At 38.9% G+C, this 19,929-nt stretch overlaps 1 protein-coding gene across 9 annotated transcripts in view; it reads left to right on the forward strand.

Annotated features, from left to right (window-relative positions):
* The window catches only part of ABCC13 (multidrug resistance-associated protein 11), a 255,662-nt gene that overhangs the window by 188,411 nt on the left and 47,322 nt on the right, over positions 1-19,929 (forward strand). For all 9 annotated transcript variants that reach the window (XR_016430764.1, XR_016430766.1, XR_016430765.1 and 6 more), the window contains 3 exons: positions 9,752-9,927; positions 9,999-10,110; positions 10,336-10,389. Coding sequence is in view for 6 of the 9 variants with exons in the window: in XM_089998956.1 (XP_089855082.1) it covers positions 9,752-9,927; positions 9,999-10,110; positions 10,336-10,389 (342 nt within the window). In the remaining 3 variants the exon portion in view is untranslated. The remainder of the gene's footprint in view (positions 1-9,751; positions 9,928-9,998; positions 10,111-10,335; positions 10,390-19,929) is intronic.

The following is a 19,929-nucleotide window of genomic DNA, read 5'->3' on the forward strand; positions in this document are numbered from 1 at the left end:
TTTTGTTTTTAAATGTATTTGGGATACCAAAAAGGGGCCCCACAATGGAGTCGTTGGGGCCCCCAACGGTCACAATTCTGACCGTTGGGGGCTCCCAACGACTCTATTGGGAGCCCCCTTTGGTCTCCCTTCTCTTATAAATAGGGGGAACCCCCCTTGTATTTGGCATGGCTCTTAGAGAGCTCCTCTTCAATAAAAGAAATATTCTTTTATGTGTGTAGCCTTATTATAAGGCCCTTCGTATATCCCTTAGTGGATTTTCTCTCTTGTGCTTGTTTCATTTGTTCGTGTTGGACATTGTGAATGCTTTGGCATTCTTAAATTCTTCCGCATACTTCATTACATGGTATCAGAGCCATACGATCTTCTAAGGTAAAATCGTGTCTCTCTCTACTTCCTTTCTTTCTCACATCTTCATTTTGTAGCAATGGAAGTCAAGATCGATCTATCATTCAAACTCAATGGGAAAAAATACATGATGTGGGCATCCGCAATGGAGAATAATCTCAAAGGCAAGAAGCTTTGGGGTTATGTAATGGGAACCGTTCCGGAACCCCAACTTAAGCTCACAAAGATGGAAGGAGATCAAGAGAAAGCACTTGAAGGTGATGCTCGTCTCAAGGCCATTGAAGATTATAATCACCCAAAGGAAGATTGGGAGAGCAACCATGCAAAAATCCTAGCATGGTTTATGAATAATGTCGAACTCAAGGTATGTGCAAATATTGCAAAATTCCGCCGGGCAAATGAAGCTTGGTTTTTTATGAAGGGTATGTTTACCCAAAAGGATCTTGCAAGAGCTTATTTTTTGCAAGAAAAAGTAAGAACCACAAAACAAGGTGACATGAGCATACAAGTTTATTATAGTGCTCTAAATCCTTTGTGGGATGAATTGGCTCTTTTAGAGCCTAAATGGGTGGCTATGGAGGATGTGGTACTAAGACAAAAACAAATGGAACAAGATAGATTGTTTCAATTTTTATTTGGGCTTCGTCCCGAATTTGAACAAGTTAGATCCTCACTTCTCCATAGATCTACGTTTCCTCCCTTAGAAGAGGCTATTGCCGAGATTACTCAAGAAGAGACTAGGCATAGCATGGGTAAAAGCATAGAGGAAGTTCTTGCCGTATCTAAACCCGGCAATTATGTTAAAACATACAAACCACCTCATTTTGGTAAGCAAGGGAGTGGTGGAAGAAAAATGATTATATGTCATCATTGTTATGAGCCGGGACATATTAAACCCGTTTGCCCAAAACTAAATGGGGCATTCAAGCCAAAGGTGGCTTCCGTTGAAGAATCATCCACCAAAGAAGATGACGGCAAGAACGGGGATCTCAAAGATACTCTTGGACAAATCTCCTTGGCTCTCCAACAAATTCTAAAGGCTACTTCTTCCACCTCCGGTGCCGCCATTGCCTCATCATCACCTCCCGGTACGTACTCTTGGATTTTAGATTCCGGAGCCTCTTTTCACATGACTCCTCATGAAAATGCATTAACCAATGTGCATACCAATTCAAAAATATCTTGTATCTCTACGGCCGATGGAACTTTTCTTAAAATAAATGGTATTGGAACTCTTGATTCTAAAAATGTTCAAAATTTTCTTGTTCCAAAAGTTAGAATAGTTCCTAAATTAAATCTTAACCTCTTTTCCGTTTCTCAAATAGCCGACCATGGATGTGAAATATCTTTCTCATCCCAAGGGTGCTTTGTGCAGGATCTCCGGTCCGGGAAGCGGATTGGGCAAGGCCATAGGAAGGGAGACCTTTATTTTATGGATAACTTAATACTTCCAAATACCTCATTTTGTACTTATGTCCAAGACAAAAATATTGAAACTTGGCATAAAAGGCTTGGACATCCAAGTTACTCTAAAATGTATCTTTTTCCTTTTGGAAACAAGTTTTGTAAAGAAAAAGATATCAATTGCAAAGATTGCATTTTTGGAAAAATGAAGTCTACTCCTTTTCCTATTAGAACCTTTGTGACAACAAGACCTTTTGAATTGGTGCATTCCGATGTATGGGGACCATCTCCGGTTCTATCCAAAGGTGGTTATTCGTATTATGTTACTTTTATTGATGATTATACTAGATATGTATGGATTTATTTTCTTAACTTTAAATCGGAAGTTTTTAACTTCTTCAAAGAATTTCATGCAAAAGTTCAAAATCAATTTCAAAGTCAAATATCCATTCTTAGATCCGATTCGGGTGGAGAGTACTTATCAAATGATTTTCAATCATATCTAAAACAACATGGCATTTGTCATCAAAAATCTTGCCCAAGAACTCCTCAACAAAACGGTCTAGCGGAAAGAAAACATAGACATATTTTAGAAACCACTAGATCCTTACTTATTTCTAAAAATATTTCTGAAAGTTTTTGGGCCGAAGCCGTGTTAACCTCCACCTATTTAATCAATAGGATGCCATCTTCAAAATTGAACCATATCTCTCCTTATGAAAAACTTTTCAATATGACACCCGACTACAATCGTCTTCGTATTTTTGGGTGTAAATGCTTTGTTCTTTTACATAAAAGAGACAAATTGTCACCTAAAGCAATAGAATGCGTATTTTTAGGATATGGTGAAAATCAAAAGGGCTATAGATGCTTTGACTATAAGAACAATAAATTATTTGTCTCCAAAGATGTGACCTTTTTAGAAGATGAAAATGGATTTGAAATTTTGGAAAAACCAAATGAAATTGTTTATATGTTTATCAATGATCTTTTAGAAGACTCAAATGATGACCTTTTGAGTCATCCGGAATTTTTAGAAAATACTCATGATAATGGTGTATCACCAACTAATGGTGACAATCTCCAAGTATACACTCGGCGTGAGGAAGCACAACCTATTAGTGCTTTAGAAAAATTCTTGCGGCTTAATGAACCCCTAGAAGAAACCTCCCTTAGGCGTTCTTCTAGAGAATCAATTCCACCTAATAGGTTTGTCTCATATGAAACTCTCTCACCTAAATATAGAGCTTGTCTAATTGTCTTGCATTCTTACTATGAACCTTCCCACTATAATCAAGCAAAAAATATTCCTCATTGGGTTGAAGCAATGAAAGTTTAACTAGATGCTTTAAATAAGGCTAAAACTTGGGAAATAGTTCACCTTCCTCCAAATAAAAAAGTTATAGGATGTCGATGGGTCTACAAAGTCAAAACAAAAAGTGATGGTTCCCTAGAACGTTATAAAGCTAGATTAGTTGCTAAGGGATATTCACAAGAATATGACATCGATTATGAGGAGACTTTTGCCCCTGTGGCTCGCATGACAAGCGTTAAAACTCTAATAGCGGTAGCATCATCTAAGAAATGGCCTATATTTCAATTAGATGTTAAAAATGCCTTTCTTAATGGTCAGTTGAATGAAGAAGTATATATGGACCCTTCGCCGGGAATTAATGTTAACCAAGGTCAAACTCTTCGGTTATTAAAAGCTTTATATGGTCTTAAACAAGCCCCTAAGGCTTGGTATGATAGATTTAGTGCTATCATGTTAAAATTGGGATTTCGTTCATGTTATACTGACACTGCTCTTTTTGTTAAACGTGCAGGTAATAGTATCATCATCCTTCTACTTTATGTTGATGATATGATCATCACTGGCAATGATGAAAGTGGTGTTTTTAATGTTAAAAATATGTTAAAACATAATTTTGATATGTCTGATCTGGGTTTTCTCAGGTACTTTCTTGGTATAGAAGTAGCATACTCTCCTCGAGGGTATATATTGTCACAGATGAAGCTTACTGCAGACATATGTTCCAAATCTGGGATTTCAGATGACAAAAAGGTGGAGACTACCGAGGTTATCAATGCTAAACTTCGACTGGAGGATGGAGTTCTGCTGGATGATCCTACGCCCTACAGGCAACTCATTGGCTCCCTCACCTATCTGACTATCACCAGGCCGGATATTGCTCATGCTGTGCACTCTGCAAGCCAATTTCAGCATGCTCCTACATCTGTGTATATGAGTGTTCCTACATCTGTGCATATGAGTGTTGTGCTCCGGATCATTCGATACATCAAAAATACTTTGACTAAAGGGCTATTCCTATCCTCACTGTAACGCCTCGAAATTTAAACCCAGATTTTTGAGGATTTTCTTTTTTGAAGCGGAAACAACAAATGATTCCAGGGTTAAGCATTTCAGAACGATACAGGAAGGTAAAAGCAAACCACACCATTTATTTTTATTTCAATAATAATCGAATCCAACATCAGAGTTTTCACATTATGAATCTCAAACTAAAATTTCCAATCTGAAAGAAAGTAGGATCGCCAGGGAACAAATAGATCAAGTCTTGGTCAGCGCCTCATCCCGCATTGCTCATAGAGTTACTCTGTGCCTTAAAATGATAAAAGTTATAGGAATTAGACTACCACGTCTAAGTAGAAAAACTGTAATTATTCTTGCAAGTAGATCATGTGTCAGGTGTGTGATGTGAGTGTCGTATTTGATTTTCAGTTTAAACATAAACACATAAGGAAGTCGATGCAACAACAATAACAGACATATATCTAAGTAGAAGGGTAGATTACGTAACAGTTATACTTAAGCACGAAAAGCATTTTATGCAACTACAACAATTAAGCAAGTAAGGTATTAAGCAATTAAAGCATATTCTGTAACAGAACTTACACTAACATGAATAACATCTATATAACATTCATAATATGAATTCAATTAACTAATATATGCACAGTTTAGGATGTTGTTTCATCATAAGCACCGAATATAAAGCATGATGAAAGAGTATGCAAATGTCTCTTTAATGACTCCAACACAGTGATACCTAACTGTTCTAGTTGATGTTTATCTTCTCTTATCCCACGGGTACACGCGGGCCAAGGCAACCATCTCAGAAGAAAACGTTCGGGGGTGTATTATTCAAGGGTATTTTATTAACCCGAACATTCTAACTGAGACTGAAATCCCAAGGGAGCGGTCAATGACCGAGAGAAACTCCCAAAGGTCAAAACCAAAGCAGGATGCATCCCTAACTTCTGCAGAAGAACAAAAGAGCTACCACCTAGGATATATTGGTAGTCTGGGTCCCCCAACTCTGAGGATTGGGACCAACGAGTCGCTTTACGCTCGAAACCAAAACACGAGTCCGCAGAGTTTTGTACCACCTACCCTCTCCAAGGTAAGCCCGAATTTGAGTGGGTTAATCTTTTCATTTAATAAATTTCCCGAAGTACAGGGCATTTCCCCAACTTCCTTCTACTACCACGGCAGTAGAATTCCCAACCTTAGTCATTTTACCAAGGGTATAGAACAGTTCCCATCCTTTGTCGTATTGATTGCATAACCCACTCAAAGTGCTCTGGTGCCTTTAAATCAGTCAAGCACAAAAGTTATTATTTAATTTCTTTACCAATATACTTGAACCAGCCCACGTACCTTCATTAGGTACTTAACCCGTATCGCCCATTGGGCAAGGTTTCCCAAACAATCCCCTAGCAGGAGGGGATAACCCTGACTAACTTAATCATTTACCCATTTAGTTTACCACTAGATTATTTTCTTTCAATTCACAATGCACCAAGGAAAAAAAATTCACATAATCTGAGTACATGCAATACACAATGTCAATACATAACCTCTCTTTGATATGTCTCACTCAATTTCTACATAAAGAGATCAAGGATTTATCTTAAGAGTTGAAAACTATCATTGAGCCTAAAACAAGCAACCTCACAGTCCTTAAAATTAACTCCTAATAATTTATGTCAGTAAGAAGTTCCAGCCACTATCTTGAATGCCAGCTCTCCAATTGTCATTGCTTTTAACAGAACAACATGTTGATACAAAGGTACGCAATATCCAATAATAGCTAAAGAATGAGCCGCAGATGAGCTAATTTGATTACTGTACTTATTCAGCAACTACATATATGTTTTCGTGCAATACCAGGTACAATCAAATAGGGCATAATCTGAACATATAAGTGCGCAATGTAAAATCAAAAACATGTATATGTGCGATTTATGAAATAGAATATAACAGAAAACCTCTACTCTGTGTTGGGCATGAAGTAACATATAACCAGAACTCGAGCAGGGCCTGTACTTTGATTTAAAAATGAATTAAATGAAAACACTGGAATTAAGCATGCATTCTACATTTATCGATCAGATGACAAAAGGTCACAAGGCTTGTACATCTGCCTGCAGTATCGCACAATGATTCATCAATTGAAAACACTAAACTTACGCATGCATTTCAGGTTAACTAATTAGAATATACCAATGTATGCAGTTATCATAAACTAATTAGAATATCTCAATGCGAGCAGTTATTGTTAACTAAATTGAACGAATCAATATAAACAGTTGTTGTTAACCAATTAGAATATATCGATGTATGCAGTTAATGTTAACTAATGGGAATACAATAAGACAAAGCCCGGTTTATATGTGAAAACCCAAATAAAACTTATTAATTAAGTACACAACTCTAATTAAAATTATGTAATCTGATTGAGTGCCCTCTCTGTACGTTATCAACAAGCTAATAATCCTACTAGTTAATCATTTGGTTTAGTAATAACAATATCTCATGTACGGATCCCTTTTTTTTTTGTAATTTAGCATGCAGGGTTTTCACAACAGCCAAGACGCCATTCACATTATGCCTAGAGGATATGCATATGAGCCACCATTTCCCACAATTCATGTTATTTAAGCCCACCATAAGAACCAGATTTCTAAAATGCAGAAAATAAGGGATTCACATTCAAAAGAACAAAATGTAAGAACCACATAACCTATGGGTCATCTGTATGACATATTTAGCTAACAAAAGAGGATATATTACTAAATCATATCAGATGTAATTAACCATTTTCCCCTTCTTCTTCTTTTCAAAACAATCTGAAACCCTCAAATCGTAGATTTGGGGTTTTCGGTTTGGGGGTGGCAGACAACCCCAAATTGGGGATTCCCCCCCCCCCCCACAAATCGACCGATTTGGGTTTTGGACAACCCACATCCCACCCAATCCATGATCGACCCGAAAATTTTTTTTACAGAAACCCTACCATTTTCCGGCGAAGTTGTTGCGGCAGCTACGAGAGGAGGTCGGTTGCGTCTCCTGACAGGGCTTCGAATAGCAGGCCCGAGCTCGGGGGGGGGGGGCGATCCGAGGGTTAGAGAGAGAGAGAATGGGATAGTGAGAGAGAGAGGTTCGGGGGTCCCCTTTTGTAGGAGGGTGGCCACCCGAAAAGGAAGGAAGCTCCTCCTCCTCCCGGCGGCTGCGATCTCCCCCAACTCCCATACTCTTTGCGTGTTAGGGTTCAGCTGAACCCTAACACCCGATATATCGGGGGAGAAGGTTTCCCCCCCCCCCCCCCCTTGCATTTTTATCGGGTTGCCCCTTAATTTTTATTTTTAACCTCCACTTGTTTCCTTTTGCAGGGTGTGGGCTGGGTCCGGGTCCGAACCGCGACGCTGGACCCGGTAGCGATTTGGATCCGGGGAATTAAAAAAAATGTGGATCTGGGTCGCGTGAATATTAGTGGATCCATGGGTTGGATCCACTTGGGTCCAACGATGGATTCGACAAGTTTATTTGCTATTATACTTTAATACCCATATATTTTTTTTCTTTTTGAATTCGGGTAACGGATCTTAGGCCCAAATCATGCTAATTATAAAATATATATATATACACAAAGTTTCTAGGTAATTGTATAAAATTTGCGATTATTACACTCACTCTCTTCCTTAGACTTACTGGCTTATACTGATGCTGACTGGGGAGGAAACCCAAATGATTGAATCTCAACTACTGGCTTTTGTGTTTTCCTAGGAGATTCACTAATTGCTTGGAGGTGCAAGAAACAACAGAAAGTCTCATTGTCTTCTACTGAAGCAGAATACAGGGCTATGACAACTACTACAATGGAGCTTGTGTGGCTTTGAAGTCTTCTTCAAGATATGGGAGTCGAAATTACCGGTGCTTCGAAGCTTTGTTGCGACAACAAAAGTGCCATCTACATTGCCAGCAACCACACCTTTCATGAGAGGACTAAGCATATTGAAATGGACTGTCACTATGTACGTGATGAATATCTTCGTGGGACAGTTACACTACCATATGTCACTTCAGAATATCAACTTGCAGATTTCTTTACCAAAGCCCTGCCTGCTCCTCGCTTCTTGTTCCTTCTTGGCAAACTTTCGGTCATTTCCCCGTAAAGTTTGAGGGGGGGTGTTAAGACATATGTAATAATATGTAATAATACATCTATATATATATATATATAAATAGATGTATTTACCATAATACCCGATAGGGGTATTATGGTCTTTTCACAAGTACCCAATATGGGTACTTGTTTTATTTCTTTTATTTTACTGTCTTTTATTTTTTGTTTTTTTATTTTTAAATGTATTTTGGGATACCGAAAAGGGGCCCCACAATGGAGTCGTTGGGCCCCCCAACGGTCACAATTGTGACCGTTGGGGGCTCCCAACGACTCTATTGGGAGCCCCCTTTGGTCTCCCTTCTCTTATAAATAGGGGGAACCCCCCTTGTATTTGGCATGGCTCTTAGAGAGCTCCTCTTCAATAAAAGAAATATTCTTTTATGTGTGTAGCCTTATTATAAGGCCCTTCGTATATCCCTTAGTGGATTTTCTCTCTTGTGCTGGTTTCATTTGTCCGTGTTGGACATTGTGAATGCTTTGGCATTCTTAAATTCTTCCGCATACTTCATTACAGTATTGACCCTGGGCTGTTAAATTCTCATACTGTATCGTATCATATGCATTATTTATAACTATGGCTAAGTGAAGTGTCTTTGTGAAGATATCACTACTCCCAATCTCATCTCTCATTCTACCATCTCTATACTCTTTTTTTTCTCCTATTTGTTTCTCTCGTCTCTTCTACACTTCTTCAAATCCCCTTCCATTCACCCCACTAACCTTCTAAGAACCTTAAGCACACAAGAAAGAACATATGGACCCAACACTCAAAAAAGATGTACAAACAATCCCAAAAGCTGTGTCACAGGAACACTGGTTTTTCATTTTACCCACATAGGTCTCTTAAGACACACATACTTGGTCATGGATAATGGTCAAAAGTTGCCATGTGCCCCCAAACCCTAATAAGCATACTTGTGTGAGTGTATTCATTTCTCTGTGGGTTGGTAAAATGTTCAGTACAATTTCATTCTTGCTGATGCTTCATCTTCCACATGAACATGGATATTGTAATGTACGTCTTTGTTACTTTGTTTGTTTTTGGTTGCTGCTCGTATGTTTTGCTGTCTGTATAGAGGTTGTATGCTAGCGACCCTTGACATGGGATGTCGGTTGCAGATTGTGGTTGTGACTGTACATCCGAAACTGATAAATTATGCTGCATGCTATAGATTTAAGTTGCATTCATCATTCATATTACCCTGTGGTTGTCATTGTTGCATTTATTCCTTAAGATGGCAACTTGGTGATTTGAATTTTTAACATTTTGAGTTATTAATTTATTGATTATAACAGTTTGTATTTATATCCTTTTGTCCTAGTTTGATGAAACAGCCATGCCGCTGATTGAATGTTGCTCAACTGCATTATAGAAGAAGCACAGCTCAACTCAATTACAGCTGTGCCCTTAAAAATTAGAGAGCAGAATGTTTGACTACTGAAGATATTTCGAACTTTGTTCCTTACTTTCTGTATTTCATATTTTCTAACAATTTGTTTCTATGTAGGTTGTACTATGCATATTTGCTGCTGTAAATTCTGTATTGACTTTGGTGAGGGCGTTTTCATTTTCTTATGGGGGTTTACGTGCTGCAATGCAGGTGCATAATAAGCTTTTGAACAAGCTTATGAATGCGCCTGTCCATTTCTTTGACCAAAACTCAAGTGGAAGAATACTGAACAGGTGAATATATGGGTATTTTTCTCAAATCCTTGTGCTATAGTTAACACATTTGTTGGCTGTTCATGTTGCAGGTTTTCTTCTGATCAGTATGCAATTGATGATTCTCTTCCCTTTATTCTTAACATTCTTTTAGCAAATTTCTTTAGCCTACTGGGTGTTGTAATTGTTCTATCTTATGTACAGGTACTGCCGAGTTTCCGAGTACTAAGCATTAGAAATGTGTATATTCTACATTTTAATGTTTTTGAACTCTAGAGATTGCTAGTTTTAGCTATTAGTATTTCCTGCTGTGTTAATAATGGGTTTTTTTGTTATTTTATTCTGCTATATTTTGCCTTTAGTTATTGTTGGCGTAAGTATAGTTTGTGCAATCAAAATTCCGTGCTTAGTCAGTGATGGTCTTTGCAGATCTTCTTTATTCTTCTACTCTTGCCATTCTGGTATATATACAGCAAATTGCAGGTACCTATCCACTATATTTTGCTTGTAAGTTTTCTTTATTTTCTTAAACAATTTAGCATTGAAGATGTTCTTTTTTTGTCTTGTGTTTATTAAATAAGCTGCCATCATGTTGCACTACTTTTGAACTGAATATTTCTGTTTCTCACTTAATTTAAGATTTGTTTTCCTCCACAAGTAAAAGATATGGATCTAGGAGTGTTGGATCATTGAATCTTCTATATACAATCTAAGGAGAAGAAACTAATTACTCAGAAGAGACTTTTCCTGCATGTGTCAGATTGATCTTTGTTCAACTTATGATAAATGCCAGGAGACCTTCTTTTACATGAATATTTAGGTATTTGAGGGTCGCTATCATTTTGTTCATAGGCCACTCTTGGCCTAGTGAGTGTGTAAGATCCGACTCCCTTAAAAAAGAAAAAAAAATGGATCCCGGTTGGATCCGACTGGATCCAACCCGAATCCAAACCCGGCAACCCCCCCCCCCTCTGTTGTTTCTCTCTCCCCGATCCCCTGCTCTCCTCGTTCTCTCCCCCTCTCTGCGTAACCTCCGACCATTGCCAGAGCTGGAGCCCTCCCTACTTCTGCTATGGCAGGGGAGGGGCGTTACCCCTTCCCTGTCTCTCTTTTCTCGTCTCAGCAGACAAGGGACACCGCCCCTCCCTGTTTCCTTTTTTTTTAGCAGGGGAGGGGCAACCCCCTTGCTCTCCCTTTTTCCGGCCGGCAGGCAGGGGAGACGCCCCTGCCTCCTGTTTTCCGGCAGGCAGGGGCGATGCCCTTGCCTCCTCCTTTTCCGGCCAGCAGACAGGGGCACCGACCCCCTGCCTTCACCTCTCTCCTCTCGCGGCTAGCCGAGCTCTGCTAACCTCGGCCCCCTGCGACGAAAACATGATACCAAAAGCATGTACTGTTTTAAAAAGAGTTCCATTGTTTTTAATTGCGCAGTACAACAAACCCTTAGTGCACCCCATCGATGCAACGAATTTTACGCGTGCCCTGAGGCACGAACCATTTATCACCTACGCCCGAAAACATCAGCAAAACCGACATTCTCCAAGGTAGGGAAAAGTTGCACAAAGGACAATGGATAGACAAATCTTAAAACTTGTAAATTAAATATATATATATATATTATATACATTATGCATTTAATTCAAGGGCGCGATTTCGCAATCCTTGTCCTCTTTTCTTTATGTCATTTACTTTGTCGCCGCGCTATCACGTGCACAGGCTACTACTTACCCATTTATTTAGCCGATGTACGGTTTTGTACCTCGTGCACTGCTTACACAATTTATTTAACTTGATGTGTGGTTTCGCACATCAAGTACTATATGTCATTTACTTTAGTGTCATGCTATCGTGCACAGGCTACTGCTTACGCATTTATTTAGTCGAGGTACAGTTTTGTACCTCGTGCACTGCTTACGCAGTTATTTAGCCGAGGTACGGTTTTGTACCTCGTGCACTGCTTACGTATTTATTTAGCTCAATGTGCGGTTTCGCACATCGAGTCTTGCTTTATACATTGTTGTCGCGCTATAACGTGCACAGGCCTGCATTATGCAATATATGTATTATTTGTACATATATGCAATCTCGTAAGATTCACAATTGCGTATTCCTTCCTACCCTGTAGCTTGCTTGCGCTTTTACAAAAAACACGGATTTTTGCATGGGTGCTAAAACTTTAAAGAAAAAGGTTTTCTTGCAAGAATCCAGCATTCAAATATGTGTGGTTTTGAAAAGCAAAATCGAGCACTTGAAGGTTGCCTAATTGCAACCAAGTTTTTGCCAAACCGGCATGATAGGAGGAAATGTTTTAACTTCGGTTTAATATCCAATATGATTCGGATATCCCCGGTTGAGAGCATGAGAATGTGTTTGGTTGGGGTTTCTTTTAAGAAACCCATACCCCTTTTATCGTAAGCAGCATCGCGAGACATACGCATCATGTTGATACTACGATAATTGGATGAGAGATTCGTGGTGATGTCGTATCGTGCAAATTGCACAATGATATAAAAATAGTTGGAAAGACCAAATCATATCATACTAAACTAAAATGGTTACATTGTTTCTTTTACGAAACATTGGAGTTGGGGTTTCTTTTGAGAAATCGATACCCCTCATTTTGTAGTAGTACTATCAGACATGCACGACATGTTAGTACTATGGTGATTGGATGAGAGGTTTATGGTAACCTCGAAGTGTGCAAAAAGCATTTTGTTGAAATCATATAATGGTGATGATCGCCTTCACGGGCAAGATGCTCGAGCTGGTTTGAAAGACCAGAGCATGTAGATCCGTCAAGGGAGAGGTTGGGATGATACAAAAACTTCGATGGATAGGTTGTTAACAACCACCCCTTGGGCAAATGACTCAGTGTCCCCAGTCATCGGAGTTAGGGGACGAAACTACCAAAAATTATCCTAGGTTGTAGATCGCATGAAAATCTGCAGAAGTTGGATGCATCATTTGCCATGAATGCCTTTGAGGAATCCTTTCTCGGTCACCGACCGTGCCCTTAGGAACAGACTCAGCTAGTTGTTCGGGGTATCAAAAATACATAGCATAATAAACCTCTAGACAATTTCTCCATACTTTTGAAGTATATGATAGCAAAGAAGGAAGCTAAAAAAGTTGTTCGAAACGCGAGGGCTAAGGTATATAAGGAGGTTTATGACAAGTTGGATACCAAAGAAGGCGAGAAGGATATTTATAGGCTTGCAAAGATGAGAGATAGGAAATCGAAGGATTTGGGTATGGTTAGATGTATCAAAGATGAAACGCAAAGGGTTTTAGTCAAAGATGAGGAGATTAAGGAGAGATGGAAAGATTATTTTGATAAGCTATTTAATGATAGTCATGCTCAAGATCTTGGAGACTTCTCCATTCCTTTTCATGAGATAAATCGTGACTTCATGCGCAAGATTCAAAAGAAAGAAATTGCAGAGGCTTTGAAGAAAATGAAATCAAGAAGGGCAGTTGGCCCAGATGGTATACCTATCGAGGCTTGGAAATGCTTGGGAGAGAAAGGTTTAGAATGGTTGACAAATCTTTTTAACTTGATTTGGCGAACAAATAAGATGCCTAATGAGTGGAGGAAGAGTACTTTGGTGCCTTTATATAAGAATAAGGGTGATATACAAGATTGCACAAACTATCGTGGTATAAAACTCATGAGTCATACTATGAAACTTTGGGAGAGGGTGATTGAGTCTAGGTTGAGGAAGGTTGTCATGATATCGGAGAATCAATTTGGTTTTATGCCTGGAAGATCAACTATGGAAGCTATACATCTTCTTAGACAACTTATTGAAAGATATAGAGAGAGGAACAAAGATTTGCATATGGTTTTTATTGATTTAGAGAAGGCATACGATAGAGTACCTAGGGACGTTCTCTGGTGGACAATGATGAAGAAAGGTGTTTCTCTCAAGTACATTAGTATAATTAAAGATATGTATGAAGGAGTAGTAACCAATGTCCGCACTTGTGGAGGGGTGACAACCAATTTTCCGATAATGGTTGGGTTACATCAAGGATCTGCTTTAAGCCCTTTCCTTTTTGCGATAGTGATGGATGAGCTTACGAGATCAATTCAAGAAAATGTACCGTGGTGTATGTTGTTTGCTGATGATATTGTTTTGATTGATGAGTCTAGAGCTGGGGTTAATGCTAAGTTAGAATTATGGAGACAGACATTGGAAGCTAGAGGTTTTAAGTTGAGTAAGAGTAAGACTGAATATATGGAATGTCGGTTTAGTAAGCAACAAAGTAGGGATGGGAGTGTAGTGAAGCTTGGTGAGCAAGATATACCGGTGAATGATTATTTCAAATATTTGGGATCCATCATTCAAAAGTATGGAGAAATTGATGGAGATGTAAATCATAGGATAAAGGTTGGGTGGATGAAATGGAAAAGTGCTACTGGAGTGCTGTGCGATCGTAGAATGCCATTGCGGTTGAAGGGAAAGTTTTATAGGACGACTATTAGACCCGCTTTACTATATGGTACGGAATGTTGGGCTGCCAAGAGACATCATATTCAAAAAATGAGTGTAGCTGAGATGCGGATGCTTAGATGGATGTGTGGAAATACAATAAAAGATAAGATTCGGAACGAAGAGATACGTAAGAAGGTAGGTGTTGCACCCATTGAAAATAAGATGCGAGAGAATCGTTTACGGTGGTTTGGACATATTCGGCGAAGGCCTAATGATGCTCCAGTTAAAAGGTTGGAGAAATGGGAAAATATATTAGTTAAAAGAGGTCGGGGTAGGTCTAGGAAGACTTGGATGGAGATGATAGGAAAGGATATGAATGCTTTGAACCTCACCGAGGACATGGCGTTGGATAGAAATGATTGGAGGAAAAGGATTCATGTGGAAGACCCAAAATGAATTTCTTTTTTGGTTCATATCGCTGACCCCAATTGTTTTGGGTTGAAGGCGTAGTTGTTGTTGTTGTTTGTTGTAATAAACCTCTAGACAATCTCAGTTGTTTCTACATTTCGCTCATGTGCGTACCCGCAGGACAACTAATATCGAAACAAAGTTATCTTGTTCACTTATGTTGAATTGCATATCGTGTATGAAATAAATGCATATGTTAGATTTGTTCTAAATTGTTACTTGGTGTTTTGTGTATTATCCCATGTTGGGTTTGTAATAGTGCATGTGCACTTTGTTTTTGTATTTTTGCATACTTCATTACATGGTATCAGAGCCATACTACTCTTGAAATTATGGAGGGTGCCAACAAGTGTTTGTGTAACAACCCCAAACTAGCCCTCAAAAATTTTGTAGATTTTTTTTTAAATGAATCAATAATTTCAAAATATTGCTGAAAGATACTCGTCATCACTGAGCTTCAATACCTGAAAAGGTTTTAAGAAAACGAGTAAGAACCAAAGTTCTCGTACGAGACCCTTTCGAAATCCAACAGTAGGAAATATAACATAAATCAAACCAAATATAAGTTTAAGAGGGACTTAACAAATAATTCATACTTAAAATAGACTTACAATATAAACCGGTTTAATTTAAATCAACATAAACCACATGACACATAAACATTTAGGGATGCATGAACCAATGCAACTTGCATGAATGACTTTTTAATTTAATTATCAAGTATTGCTTTTGAATGCATGTCCCTACTTAATGCAACACATTTAAGTTTCATATTATACAAAACCCGTGGATAGTAAAAATGGGCCAAATCCTGAGGTCCTAGGCATTCCCTGGTGCTATCTTATCACACAGTTGTATTTTATTAACTGGATCTCATACATGTCCCTCGACCGATATCGAGAATCATCACCCTAAATCAAAACATTAAGAATCATCACCTAATGTCGGGATGATAAGAGCATCATCACCCTTCGACGCCACTTTTCTTGATTTACCAATTTCTCCAGTTGAGTCAACAACACCACCTCCAGGAAAAATGGTGGAAGTTTCCTACAACTATGGCTAGAATCACGAACCACTCATCGGGTTCTTGGGGAAAGCATTGCACATAACATTGAGTATCCTTACGGTCCTCCATGACCGCCAACCAAGGATCCCACCATTTCAGAGGGAACCAAGGAAGAACAATTATTACACTGTTTAGTCTCTTTTACCATTCTTAATTCATTAAAGGTTATTTACAAGAACAATTATGTAAATGAACATGTATTATCTAATTGAGCCATTGTCCCATTAATTTCAAAAATGTAATACACATACTACTTCTAAATTAACTCAGAAGCATAATAAAACAATATTGCAATGCATTTAAGACTTCCCATTTCAAGAACAACACACAAGCATCTGGCCTTCAAAGGCTCGCAAGTGATCTAACTAAAACCGCTATGCAAATATAATATGCTTAAATAACATTGCAAATTCAAGTGAACACCAATCACACATAAATAAAAGAATACCAATTCGTATTTAGAATACTTTTGTAACGCCCCAAAATTTCAAACTTGTGAACCTTTCAGAAAACAGGCAAGAGACTAGAAGAAAATCTCTTTCTTTTTAGAGTTTGTTTATGTAATCAGCGGAAGATAATTCTTTTGTTGAATTTAGAAAGGCAAGCTGACAACTTTGGGCACGTTAGCTGAAAGAACCAAAACTCACTACACATGATACATACAAAACACTTGGAAAATCCACTTTCATTTAAAGAAGTTCCCAAATAGTACAAAATTCGGATATCCAAAGGAAAATTCGTGACAAAACCCAAAAACGTCCAGGACACGAGCTAAGAGCAGAAAAAAGAAATCTTGAAGCCATCGCGCCATCGCGCCATCGCTCGTGGTGTACCTAATCATCACATGTACTCATAGAATGGGTTAATTCGCGATAAACTAGTAGGTGCACAAGAGAGACTACAGGAAACTGAATTAAGAGCATTTAATTCAGCATGCTAAGCAGTTTAAAACAGATCAACAGTTAAACAGGTAAGCAGTTCAAAGCAGGTAAGCACTTCAAAGCAAGTAAGCAGTGCAACTGTCAAACGCAACATGACGTATCATTTGATCGTAAGTTGTGAACTACCACGCAACTAGCAAGTCTTATGACCCATCAACCAATATGAACAAACTTTATGTTTCGATATTACTGGCCTGTGGGTACGCGCAGACAAATCGTAGAAACAACTGAGACTAGTTCGGGTGTCTGTTATTCTATGTATTTTCAATAACCCGAATAGCTAGTTGAGTTCGCTCCTAAGAGAACGGCTTTAGCCGAGAGAGGATTCCCCAAAGGCAGGTACTTGACAACGGATGCATCCAACTTCTGCAGAAATCCATAGGATCTACCACTTAGGATAATGTCTGGTATTCCCTTCCCCTAACTCCAATGACTGGGGAGGCCGAATCTTTGCCCGTAGGGTGGTTATTAACAACGTGTCCATTGGAGGGCGTACCGCTCTGTCCTCTTTTGACAGACTACAAGAAGTGAATGAGTGCGTCAGGGGTAAATTAATTGACGACTCATTCTATATGCTCTAGTCTTTTGACCAAATGAGCATCTTACCTATAAAGACGATCCCATTTTTATATGTTTACAACATTGCGCATTTAGCACTGTTCGAGGTCGCACGACCGTCTCATCTGATCATCGCAGTACTAGCATGTAGTGCACGACTACAAGTACTCTAGGATGAAAGGGGTATAGTTCCTCAATAAGAGCCTCAACAAAAGTGTTTCACAAAGATGTAATGTTTCTCAAACTTTACTTTTGACATTATTTATCTTTTGAAACAACCAACAACTTGTGCCTACATTTGGCATGCAATTTTCTAGAATCTCATCCGCTATCGTGGTATCTACATGCCTCGCATGACTCGTTATCGACCTTGATGAACGAGATACGGGTTTCTCAACAGAACTCCCGCTAAGAAGTTCGCTCAAGCCCCAATTTGGGGTTACCCGAGATATGTCAAATAGACGAACAGAACCAGCCAATCACATCATTCCTAATACTTCGATTTGGGCAGTCTTTGATGCTTTTGCGCAGCTCCCTAAATTCTCAAGTCTACTTTACAGGACTGCTCTCTCGAAAAGCCAGGATCCCTGCTAGGGATCTCTCTCCTTGGACGTGGATGTATTGTTAAGCCCCCGACTCAACTCTAATCGCAAGAGGGAGAGCGGTAAATGCCTCTTGCATCCTCCATGAGGATGCCTTTATGGCACATGCAATGAGCGAAAACTTGAGCGTCATCTGCAATGGCAAGGCACTAACGAAACATTTGCAAAAGAGCCTGGGCGCAAAGCGCGACGGCAAAGTAAAGACTGTAAGCAGGAGTGCAAACGCAAAGCCTGGGCGCAAAGCGCGACGGCAAAAGAAAGACTGAAAGAAGGAATGCGTAAGCGAAGCCTAGGCGCAAAACGCGGCGGCAAACGAAAGACATGACAAAGTAGATGACAAGGATCGCGAAACTGCGTCCTTGAGTTAAATGCGTACTCATATAAATATATATATATATATATATATATATATATATATATATATATATATATTTATTTATTTAATTATCCTTTTTAGTTAATTGAACTCAATTCAATTGTCCAAGACCTCCATGCAATCTTCCCTTACCTTGGGGAGTTACGAGATTGCTAGCGTCTGCGGGTGTAAGTGATTGACGTCTCGAGCTGCGGGGCGCGAGCTAGATCCGTCGTACGAGCTGCAAATGCGAGACGTCAACATGCTATCTCAATCTTAAAAGTAGAGAAGACAGGGGCGTTGCCGCTGTTCTGTCTTAAAAGAAGCAGAGGTTGGGGTAGCGTGCCTCTGCGAACATGCTTTCAGTGTAAGAAGCAGGGGCAGTGTAACGCCCCAAAATTTTGAACTTGCAAACTTTTAGAAAATAGGAAAGAGACTAGAAAAAATCTTTTTCCTTTCAAAGTTTGTTTATGAAATCAGCAGAAGACTATTCTTTTGTTGAGTTTAAAAAGGCAAGCTAACAACTTTGGGCACGTTAGCTAAAAGAACCAAAAAGTACACAATTCAGATATCCAAAGGAAAACCTGTGACAAAACCCCAAAACATCCAGGACGCGAGCTAAGAACAGGAAGAGGAAATCTTGAAGCCATCTTGCAATCGCGTCATCGCCCGTGGTGTACCTAATCATCACATGTACCCATAGAATGAGTTAGTTTCGCGGAAAACTAGTTGGTGCACAAGAGAGACTACAGGAAACTGAATTAAGAGCATTTAATTCAGCATGCTAAACAGTTTAAAGCAGATCGACAGTTAAACAGGTAAGCCGTATCAAAACAAGTAAGCAGTTCAAAACAAGTAAGCAGTGCAACTGTCAAACGCAGCATGATGATTCATTTGATCGTAAGCTGTGAACTACCACGCAACAAGCTTGTTTTCGTTCCTAGAACAGGGTCTCTGCATTTAATCATTATCAGGTCATCGTTTGTCGTTGTCACTCGTTCTAACAAACTTTTTGTCCTGAACAACCTTAATTTATTCCCATCTCTTAAGGCCTTACACGGCCAATTGTCACCTGTTATGACTCGCTTAAGGCGTCATAATTTCTTAGAAAAACCTACCCTTCCATAGAAGCTCCAAAACATGATCATGATCTAAAATCAATAAAGATATGATTCTCACATCTGAGTCCTGCATGAAATCATGCTATAACAGAACGCCAAATCTATAAATTCATAATTGGCTATCAATATCAATCTCAGAAGATTATCACTATTAAATTATGTATATATAAATATATATTTATACATATACTTATATGTATAAATACGTATATATATAAGTATATATACATATATGTATATATATACATATTTCTATTTTGTTTTCTTGTACCCAAAAAACCTGATAGGGGTATTTTGGTAAATCCCCATGTAATCTTTTTTTTTGTATTTTTCCTTTTCTCTCTTTTTTTACCTTTTCTTTTTCTTTTTTTTCTTTTTTCTTTTTCATATTGTAAGACCACAAGGGGCCCCAACGGTCATATTTATGACTGTTGGGGCTCCCAACGACTAGATGGGAGCCCCCTTGTGGTCCCTCT

The sequence above is a fragment of the Nuphar pumila genome, chromosome 3 (assembly GCF_984573655.1).
Source record: "Nuphar pumila chromosome 3, dmNupPumi1.hap1.1, whole genome shotgun sequence".
NCBI classification, from domain to species: domain Eukaryota; kingdom Viridiplantae; phylum Streptophyta; class Magnoliopsida; order Nymphaeales; family Nymphaeaceae; genus Nuphar; species Nuphar pumila.